At 45.7% G+C, this 10,994-nt stretch overlaps 1 protein-coding gene across 2 annotated transcripts in view; it reads left to right on the top strand.

Annotated features, from left to right (window-relative positions):
• The first annotated feature begins 7 nt into the window (after window positions 1-7).
• The window catches only part of SMG6 (SMG6 nonsense mediated mRNA decay factor), a 236,654-nt gene continuing 225,667 nt past the window's right edge, over window positions 8-10,994 (top strand). Inside the window, exons 1-6 of one of the 2 annotated variants that reach the window (XM_082370523.1) lie at window positions 8-214; window positions 2,952-4,686; window positions 5,242-5,434; window positions 5,902-6,012; window positions 9,001-9,107; window positions 9,357-9,435. In XM_082370523.1, coding sequence (XP_082226649.1) covers window positions 127-214; window positions 2,952-4,686; window positions 5,242-5,434; window positions 5,902-6,012; window positions 9,001-9,107; window positions 9,357-9,435 — 2,313 coding nt within the window. In that variant the 5' untranslated portion in view covers window positions 8-126. The other variant, XM_082370524.1, reaches the window with a different exon arrangement.

The following is a 10,994-nucleotide window of genomic DNA, read 5'->3' as shown; positions in this document are numbered from 1 at the left end:
GGGGAGCGGGAGGGGGCGGGGAAAAGGGTGGGAGGTGGGTGAGCGCGCGCGCTGCCCGTCCGTCGTGGTTTCCTGGCTGCGCGCGGCGCTGGCGGAGTAGCTGCAGCTGTAGCAGCAGCCGCGAAGATGGCGGAGGGGTTGGAGCGTGTCCGGATCTCCGCGTCGGAGCTGCGAGGGATCCTGGCCACTTTGGCTCCGCAGGCCGGGAGCAGAGGTGAGTCGCGCCGCCCAGCTCCTGGGCCGGGCCTGCCCGCCCCGCCTCCCTCTCCTCCTCTGCCTCCTCCCCGCTCAGTTCGCGGCGCTCCGGAGCCCCCGCCCCTTCCCCCAACACTGGGGGCGGGGGCCGAGGGCGGTCCCTCCCCGTTCTACCAGCCAGAGAGCCGGTGTGGGGTCGGGCTCTGCCAGCTCCGGCCCCTTTGGGCGAGTCCAGCCCAAGTTCCTGCCTCCGCCCCCTTTCTCACGGCGAAGGTGACTGTTCCCCATTGCCCTAGCCCTCTCACAGGATTCCCAGCCGTCAGGGGACGCGGAAAGGAGTGGGCTCCGGGGTCTGGTGGAGGCCCCCGGGGTGTATGGTTCCCCGAGGAGTCATCCGCAGGCCTGCCCCGTCGTTTCTTTAGCGTTGGAAGGAGCTGGGAACATCGAGGAGAAAGGTTCAACAGCTTGGGACTTCCTTGCTGAACTTTTCCCCCCCAAGGCAGGCTTCTGAAGGCTGCGCCACCGGAGGGATCCAGGACCTCAGAGAGCTTACTCTACTCTGGTTTGGCTTTGGCATGTGTGGGAGCAGTTTTTATCAGGGAGAGTGTTCAACTTGCAAGTTAAAGTCTCCAGCCACACCAGGAAAGCACCAAGGAAGATTCTAGTGTCTCATCTTTCTTTGGTTAGGCAGTGGAGTCGTGTAGAATGGTAGTTATACTCCTGCAGGCTTGTGGCCGAAGTCTGTGAAATTGGTTTTCATGGGTCATGTGCATTGGATTATTCAGGTTGTTTTCTCCCTCCTCTCTGGAAAGTGGTAGTGGCTCTTCCCACCCCACCCCCCAACTTACACAGGCTGCTGAGGATGAGCTCTTCTGGAGTTAACTGCTTTACCTTTGTTCGTAGGGGATGAAGCAGTCTTTTAGACTTCAGAAAATACTGAAGCAGTGTCTTAAACTTCAGGGTTTTGTGCTTTTGTTTTTTTTCCAATTTCGTTACACCCATGGGTGTAAATGCTGGAGCATGTGATCCCTGTTATGAGCTTGTTTGCATTTGTGTTTATAGAACAGTAGTAGGATTTTCTATAACATTCCATTTTGAGTATACTCTGTAATGTCACTAATTCCTGTTTCTTCCCCACTGAACAGTTTAGTGGCTATTTACAGTAGACTCTCCCCTTAACAGATAAATGTAACAGATAAAAAAATTGATGCTTGCTTATCTGTCATTCTGTAAGTTCCTGGTGCCTGGAGAGTGGTTTCTAAAGCCCTGTTCTCTTATTCTTGAGTGCCCCAGTCGTTGGTATTTTGAGAGCATGTCGCAATACTTCCATCATCCTCCAGGGAAAGCTCCTTTATGGAACTTTTTCCTTATATAACGTCATCATAGTAGCAGTTAGTCTCAGTATTCTAATGATGACTGTCTGAGCAGTATTTCCTTGGAAGGACCCTGCTGGCTGCTGTTAGAGAGTTGGTGAGCATGAGTGGAGTTGAAGAATGTGAAAGGAACTGCTTCCTGTTTGCTTCAACAGGAGGTATGTGATTGGGTAGTTGAAATCCTAAAGAAGAGGATTGTCCTGGCCAAGTTCAGTGACTGGAGTTGCAAATTTTTTCTCCAGAGATTTCCAGAACTGTGGATTGTTATGCATACCCCTCTTTTTCTCTGCCCTCCCCCCCACCCCCGACCCATTAGTATGTTAAAAGGACTCAGCCACACTGGAAAAATGTTAGAGGCAGAAGAGGAGACCAAGATAGAGCTGAGGGCTCTATAGCAGAGAACAGTCCAATGCAGAACTGGTTAAAGATCTTTTATTCTATCAATGATTAGGTAGTTTGGGGTCTTGTGGATCCGAATATGGTTTGGGTAACAAGAGAATGTAGGTTTTATTCCTTGTTTCCCCAACTCAGGTGTAGGTAGCTCCAACACAGTTAAGTTCTTAGTTTTGCCAGTTGCTGAACAAATATTGTAAACCTAGTAGAATTTCTGTTTCTGCAGAAATTTCCTTCCTTGTCTACCAGTATTAACATTTCAATGTGTAATTCTTGCTTGACTTTTTTTTTTTTTAATGTTTATTTTTTGGCTGCGTCGGGTCTTAGTTGTGGCATGTGGGGTCTTTTGTTGCGGCGTGTGGGCTCTTCGTTGCAGTGTGCGTGGGCTTCTCTCTAGTTGTGGCACGCAGGGTCATTAGTTGTGGCGTGCGGGCCTAGTTGCCCCACAGCACGTGGAATCTTAGTTCCCTGACCAGGGATCGAACCCGTGTCCCCTGCACTGGCAGGTGGATACCTAACCACAGGACCACCAGGGAAGTCCCTCTTGCTTGACTTTTTTTTTTTTTTAAAGTTTTATTGGGATACAGTTGTGTGTATCTTTTTTAAAAAAATTATTTATTTATTTATTTATTTATGGCTGTGTTGGGTCTTTGTTTCTGTGTGAGGGCTTTCTCTAGTTGTGGCAAGCGGGGGCCACTCTTCATTGCCGATGCGCGGGCCTCTCACTATCGCGGCCTCTCTTGTTGCGGAGCACAGGCTCCAGACGTGCAGGCTCAGTAATTGTAGCTCATGGGCCCAGCTGCTCTGCGGCATGTGGGTTCTTCCCAGACCAGGGCTCGAACCCGTGTCCCCTGCATTGGCAGGCAGATTCTCAACCACTGCGCCACCAGGGAAGCCCCCTTTTGCTTGACTTTTAATGACATTCCTTTTCCTTTCCTTCCCCTTTATTCTTCTACCTCTTCCTCCCCAACACTCTCTCCAACATCACAGAAAACATGAAGGAGCCCAGGCAGCGCAAAGATAACAGGCGCCCAGATCTGGAAATCTATAAGCCTGGTCTTTCCCGACTAAGGAACAGACCTAAAATCAAGGAACCCTCTGGGAGTCACGAATTTAAGGATGAAATTGTTAATGACAGAGATTCTTCTGCTGTTGGAAGTGGTACACAGCTCATTAAAGATGTCTGCAAAGACAGCCCACAGCAAAATGGTCCTGTAGACCCAGAAAATACTCGGGCACAGGAGTCTTTTCCTAGGACTGTTGGGCAAGAGGATCGAAGTTTAAGAATTATCAAGAGAACAAAGAAACCTGACATGCAGATCTATCAGCCTGGAAGGCGTTTGCAGACTGTTACCAAAGAATCAACCAGCAGGGTGGATGAGGAAGAAATCCTCAACCAGGTAGAACAACTGAGAGTAGAGGAAGATGCGTGTAGGGGAAATGTGAAAGAGGAGGTTGTGAACAAGCCAGACAAAGAGGAGGCAGAAAAGAGCCTAAGTGGTGACAGAATAAGGGCTGCAAAGGGGGAAAAAGGAAAGAGGGTTGAAAAAGGGGAGGGCGTGAAGAAGGTGAGTGATGACCCAGCTCAGGGGAAGCCAGGTTCTGCGAAGCGCTACTCCCGCTCAGACAAACGAAGGAACCGCTACCGCACTTGCAGTACCAGCTCAGCGGGTAGCAACAACAGTGCCGAGGGGACTGGCCTCACTGATAATGGAAGTCGCCGCCGCCGCCAGGATCGGACCAAGGAGAGGCCACGACTGAAGAAACAAGTATCTATGTCCTCAACTGACTCCTTGGATGAGGACAGAATTGATGAGTCTGATGGGCCACGGAGGAGCTCAGAAAGGAAGAAACATTTAGAAAGAAGCTGGTCTGGCTGTGGGGAGGGAGAGCAGAAAAGCAATGGTAAAGAAAATCGAGGCACTCTTCGCGTTACTTTCGATGCAGAAACCATGAACAAAGATTCCCCCATGGTGAGGTCAGCCAGGGAGGATTCTGATAGGTTAAAGTCAGACAAAGGCTCGAGCAGTGGGGGCAAAGGCTCTGAGAAGCAGGAGTCCAAAAACCTGAGACAAGAACTTCGGGGTCGTGGCCGTGGCATTCTGATTCTGCCTGCCCATACCACCCTGTCTGTCAATTCAGCCGGTTCTCCAGAGTCTACGCCTTTGGGACCTCGGCTTTTATTTGGATCTGGTAGTAAGGGATCTCGGAGTTGGGGCCGAGGAGGCACCACTCGACGATTGTGGGACCCAAACAATCCTGATCAGAAACCTGCTCTAAAGAGCCAGACACCGCAGCTACATTTCTTGGACACTGATGATGAAGTCAGCCCTACCTCTTGGGGTGACTCACGCCAGGCCCAAGCATCTTACTATAAGTTTCAAAACTCAGACAACCCTTATTATTACCCCCGGACACCAGGCCCCGCCTCCCAGTATCCTTACACAGGCTATAGCCCTCTGCAGTACCCGGTGGGCCCTACAAATGGTGTGTACCCAGCGCCTTACTACCCAGGCTACCCAACTCCATCAGGACAGTATGTCTGTAGCCCCCTCCCTGCCAGCACCATGAGTCCTGAGGAGATGGAGCAACACATGAGGAGCATGCAGCAACAGGAACTTCATCGGCTTCTCCGGGTGGCTGACAACCAAGAACTGCAGCTCAGCAACCTGCTCTCCAGGGACCGCATCAGTCCTGAGGGCCTGGAGAAGATGGCTCAGCTCAGGTATGGTGGGTTCCATCCTGGCTAGAGGGGAATGGGGATAAGCTGGAGGTGTGCAGGCCCCCATGGCTGAGGAAGATAGAAACGTTTTAGGTAAGCTGCTGGGTGTTATCTCCCTTTCACATTGAGTTTTGTAAGGGAAGGGGAGTTGGAAAAAGAACGGAACAGAAAATTTTGTTTCTAGTCCTAGAAATGATTAATGTTTCCCACTTTTTCTTTAAGAAGATAAAAATCTTTAAGAGAACATGGAATCTGGATATGGAAAAGGAAAGACTTTCTAAAGTGCCAAGAAATGAACAACATGTAACTTGTGGTGAAGATTTTACTTTGGCTGTTAAATTTAGGTGGAGGCATATGGGGAAGAACTACTTTCCTAGACATAACTGTCTTTAGAATGACATTCTGCTGTGCAGAATGGAAACTAGAGTGAGTACTATACCTGGTGGCATTTTGGATTTCCTGCCAAGGAAGGTGTTTGATTTGTAGGAACCTCAGATCTTGGGTCTAGCCTTTCCTGTGGTGTATTTGGAGCTAGAAGTTGCATGTATTTTATTCCAGAGCTGAACTGCTGCAGCTATATGAGCGCTGTATTCTGTTAGATATTGAGTTCTCTGATAATCAGAATGTGGATCAGATCCTGTGGAAGAATGCTTTCTATCAGGTGATTGAGAAGTTCAGGCAGCTTCTCAAGGATCCGAATGTTGAGAACCCAGAACAGATTCGGAACAGACTTTTGGAGCTCTTGGATGAGGTAAACCATCATCTTTATGTTCTCAGGATAAAGACTTCAACATCCTTTAGTCGTGATGGGTTTTTTACCACCCAAAATACTATGTTTTATAACAGAACATTGACAACAAACTGTATGCTCTTTTCTTGGGTTTAGGCCTACCCTGTGTCTGTTACTTCCTTGACACCATAACTTACAATTGGAGTTAGTTTTGAGTTTGGAAGCTTTCTGAATGTCTTAGCTGGAGTGTGTGTGTGTGTGTGTGTGTGTGTGTGTGTGTGTGTTTTCATATCTTTAAAACCACGGAAAGGCTTATGCTATCAGTTTGTCTTGTGCTTAGTTGGTGGCCACTAAATACTGTATATGCCTCCTTTTACATCAGATGGCTGAGCATTAGCAAAACTGTGAAAGGGTCACTTGCCCCAGTTTCTGGGTAGATTAGATCAGAACAGGCTGATTCGGCTGATCCTTATTTTTTCTCTTTATAGGGTAGTGACTTCTTTGATAGTTTGCTTCAGAAGCTGCAGGTTACTTACAAGTTCAAACTGGAGGACTACATGGACGGTCTTGCCATTCGCAGCAAGCCATTACGAAAGACAGTAAGCCAGCTTCTTTATCTTAAATTTATTCACTCACTTAGTAAGCATTTATCTGGTGTTAGTTATGTGCTAGGCACTGTGCTAGGTGTTGAGTATACAAGAATGAAAGATACAGCCCTGTGGGGGAACAGACCAATTAAACAACTGCAACGTAATGTCATGAGTACTACGGCAGTGGCATATATAGAGTGTTGAAGGGGCATGGAAGGAATTGAATCTGCTTTAGACTGGTGGGGGTCAAGGAAGGTTTCTTAGAGACTGTCAAGTTGAGTTTGAAACATGACTAGGAGTGGAAGGGGCAGTTTCGATACAGGGCACAGTGAGAGACTCATACCTTGTTGGGAAGGCGTAAGAAGTCAGCATGCTGTTGTCTGTAATGTGGATTGGGCTGTTGGAGGAGGTAAAGCTGATGAAGTAGGAAGGGATGGATCATAATCTCTTACATGCCATGCTGAAGAGTTTGGATTTTTTCCTGAAAGCAGTGAGGAGCTATTGATCGATTTTCAACAAATGGATAGCATAGATTTGTTCTTGGAACCAGTCACTCTGGCAAATGGATGAGTTTGGGCAAGAGTGGAAGTAGGAGGGTCAGGTGTGGGCCTGAACTGAGGTAGAGGTAGTGGAGGTGGAGAAGAGGAGACAGATTGGAAAGATATAAGGGAGTAGAATTGAATTGCTGGCTGGTTAGGTGTGAATGATGAGATTGGAGGCATGAGGAGACCAGATCATCTCCCATTTTGTGCCCTAGGAGAGAGGCTGAGAAGGAAGAGATTAGTTTAGTTTTGGATCAGCTTAGGTGGAGGAGCTTGAAAATGAACAAGTGAATGTTATGGTCTGTCTGGAGCTCAGGAGAAAGAGCTGGGCTGGTGATAGAGATTCAGAAGTCCTCAATGTGTAGGTGATAGTTGAAGCAGAAGTTGGGAAGCTAGGAAAGCTAGCCAGAGAGCAGGGGGTCAGATTTTTAAGGTGGTGGTGGGTAAAATTGTCAAGTGCTGTAAAATCCTCAAATGTTAAGATTACTAAAAACTGTCCATTGGATTGGATGATCTTATCACGAGTTATGTTAGTTGAAGAGGATGGAAACCAGATTGTAGTGAGTGAGAAGTGGGGCAGCAGATATAATGAGAGGGTAACTTAGACTGTTCTTTTAAGAAGGCTGTGAAGGCAAGAAGGGAAGATAGTAGTCAAAAGACATAGTGTCAAGAGAAGTTTGTTTCTAAGCTTGGAGAGACTTTAGCGTAATTATATGTTGAGAGGAAAGGGCCAGGGGAGAGGAAGAGGTTGATCCATTAGAGAAAGGAGTGTGATTTATGGAGCAGAGGCTTCCTCTTGCCTTTCTGCTCCTTCTGATGAATTGCCATACACAGGTTCTATTACTAGTCAGCAAGTATCTGTTGAGTCCCTCCTCCACGCCAGGTGCCATTCTAGGCACACCTAATTCAGTGTGGAACGAGAAAGCCATGTTCCCAGCTCTCAGAGTTTAGAGTTTGATTAGGGATGAGTACAGGTGTTGCATTGGTAATTGCAGATGCATTGTCTTCCGCAGAGGATGTTGGGGGGTATGGTGTGAAGGGGCTTGGAGGATCATAGAGGCCTGAGGATGTCACAGTTAAGCTGAGGCTGAAGACCGGAGACCTTGGCCAGGTGAAAGGTGTATTCTCGGCAATAGGAACGGTACATGTGAAGGTCCTGCAGTGGGAGAAGCACCATGTGATAGGGGAACTGAGAAAAGCCTAGTCTGAGGCACAGAGAGTGAGAGGGGAAGTTGTGCTGGAGACGTGAGCAGAGGCTGGACCATCTAGTAGTTTATTCTGAGGATAGTGGAGAGCCTTTGGCCGAATTTGTTTTTTTTTCTTCCCCCCCATTGAGGTAGCAAAGTGGCTGTAGAGTGGAAACATAGCGGTTTCCTTGGTGCTTTACCGGTTAAATACCAAGGATTCTTGGTGTTCATTCATAGAGAGAATGTGTGGAGTAGTCAGAACTCTGAAGGTGTATGACATGTAGTGATGTATAACTTTGCTGAGGCATACTTTTGAGTTATGTGTTAGGAGGCTGATGTGCAGTAGCTACTCACTTAGCTAGTAAATGAGCCTTCCTGTGGGGTCAGTATCTATTCAGTGACATGGTAATTTCTTGTCTGTGGGTGGAGTGGTATTATATCTTATGAAGTGATGTCCCTTAGGAAGGTTTTTTTGGTTGGGTACGTGTCTTGGGATTGTTAAGGGTTTACTCTTTTGTTTTCTCATTGAGTGACAGATGCCAAGCGCATCAGTGAGGAAACATATGTAGTATTACTCAGTCCTGGCATATTGTAGGTGTTTGCTAAAGGGTAACATTGTTTTAGGGAATTATTATTGTCTTGCAAAGGGGATGCAATGCAGTAACACAATACAGTGGTATTAACAGTTTGAGGAGCGAAAGATGATGGCAGGAAAAGAACAGAGTAAACAATTATTTTAATATTTGTGTATCACTTTTTTCTTTTTGGCCGCACTGCGTGGCTTGTGGGATCTTAGTTCCCCAACCAGGGATCAAACCCAGGCCCACAGCAGTGAAAGCATCAAGTTCTAACCACTGGACCTCCAGGGAATTCCCTGTATGTCACTTTATAATTTGTATTTTTACACTTATTCCCTACAGTTTCCCTGTGAAATAGGTATTTTTATATTCCGTTGAAGAAACTGAGTCCCAAAGACTTAGTTGAGATCACACAGCTACTACAAAGAGAGTCAGAATGTTTTCTTCCACTTGACTGGGACTCGAAATAAGAATGACCTCCTCTCCCTTTTGCACATTCTCAGTAAATTTTGCATCACATTGTTGGCTTTTTTTTCTAGTCAAGGTTAGACTGAAAACTTTTTGCTTTGTTGAGGACTACTGGTGCCTTATTATTAAGGCTGCTCTGTTATTTTGACCCCATCCCTGTCCTTTGGGGTTGAAGTTAGAGTTTCTTGGGTATATGCTACTAACTGATCGTTTTTCCTGAAGGTAAAATATGCCTTGATCAGTGCCCAGCGATGTATGATTTGCCAAGGAGATATTGCCAGATATCGGGAGCAAGCCAATGACACGGCAAACTACGGGAAAGCACGCAGGTACTGTTGCCTCTTGTTCGTTATTCCTCTTCCCTGTGTGGCTTTAATCCAAGCCCTATTAAGAGCAGTGGGCCACCTGAGCTGCCTCCTATATATATGTCCTACAGGTGACCCTGTTGGCCTCGTGCTTTACCACTCCAAGGTTACAGCTTAAGTAGTAAGGGCTATCAGGTGATGAATTGGGAAAGTATTGATAGAGAACTTTTTTTTTTTTTTTTTTTTTTTTTTTTTACTGTTTCTCTATTACAGCTGGTACCTGAAAGCCCAGCACATTGCTCCCAAGAATGGGCGCCCCTATAACCAGTTGGCTCTGCTGGCAGTGTATACGGTAAGAAATCTTGGATGGGGAAGTATTTTGCAGGCAGTATGTTAGAAATACGGATTTTGATAGCATCAGCTCCTGGAGCTAGATTTCATCTGAACACTATGACCCAAAGCATATCCCCTTCTGCCTCCCATCCTCAAACTCCTTTTGTTACTGTTACTTTCAGAGGTAAGTTGTCAGGGATCCCTCACTTCAGTTGAATCCACTTTTATTGCACTTAAGTTCCTAGGGGAATGCTTATTCTCCAGCCAAACATTGCTTTGTTTTTGACCAAGGTTTCTGCTCTGAATCTTGTATTGTTTCCCTTCCCTAGGTTGAACTAGGTTACTCATTTCTAGAAGGAAAATAAGGCTCCCTTTATCTCTCCCCTTTAAAGTCCTCAACTAGCCCGAAGTACATCCTTCCTTCCTTTCCTCAGATCATCCCCTTATTCGTCTTAGCTTTTCACCTAAGGAGTCTCCTTAGCAGAAGCACAGTAAGTGCCAAATTGTACCTCCTTAGATCTTACCAAACTCCTCTGAATGTGCCTCTAAAGGTGAGCCTTGGGAGCTGACAGAGCCCCTAGTGAGGAAGCTGACTTCAAGGGGGAGGGGGAGGGGCCACTGGTAAGTACCAAAGGTTTAAGAAGCAGCTATCGTGCTCATTAGCAGGGAGAGTTTTCTTAATGCTGTAAAATTCATTGCCCAAATAAACAGTGTTTGAATTGATATTTTTATTCTACAAAGATTCAAAAATATTCCTAATACTTAATTATGGATTGAAATTGTTGATTAAGTAATGTGGTTTACAGATACACTTCCTGCAGAATCTATTGAATCTCTCTGTCTCTGCTTTTTACCTCTGTCCTATTCTCTTTGTGATATGCATTGAGATTTTTTTTTCACCCCTCTTTGTGGCTTTGTTTTTCTCTCCCCTTTATTCTTATCCACCTTCTGTTTTCCCTTCTCTCTCATTTCTTGTCTCCTTTCCCAGTTTTTCTTCTTTGTAATCATCTAATGAATTGCTTTTTTTCTTGTTAACTAGAAAATATAATTAAAAAAAATTTTCCCCTCAATGGCTTTTAATAAAAATTGTTGTAAAATTCATGTAACAAAATTAACCACTAATTATGGTCTGTACCTAGGAATGGAATTGCTGGGTCATATGGTAATTCTATGTTTAACTTTCTGAGAAGCTGCCAAACTTTTCAATAGTGGCTGCACCATTTTACATTTCCACCAGCAGTGTAGGAGAGTTCTAGTTTCTCCATGTTCATGCTAACATTTGTGACTTTTCATTTTTTTGATTATGACCAACCTAGTGGGTATGAAGTGATACCTCATTGTGGGTTCCCTCCTCCCCACTTGAGGACTTTTTTTTTCTTCTTTAATATTTTTTTTCTTTTTTTGGTCAGTTTTAGGTTTACAGAAAATTGAGCAGAAAGTGCAGAGAGTTCCCATATACTTCCTCAGCTCTCAGTTTTCCCTATTATGAACATCTTGCATTAGTGTAGTACATTTGTTACAGTTGATGAGCCAGTATAGATATGTTATTATATTACTAAAGTCCATAGCTTACACTAA

The sequence above is a fragment of the Balaenoptera borealis genome (assembly GCF_965194805.1).
Source record: "Balaenoptera borealis genome assembly, chromosome: 20".
In the NCBI taxonomy this organism is placed as follows: domain Eukaryota; kingdom Metazoa; phylum Chordata; class Mammalia; order Artiodactyla; family Balaenopteridae; genus Balaenoptera; species Balaenoptera borealis.
The sequence above is the reverse complement of the archived record's forward strand: the minus strand, read 5'-3'. Positions and strand labels throughout refer to the sequence as shown.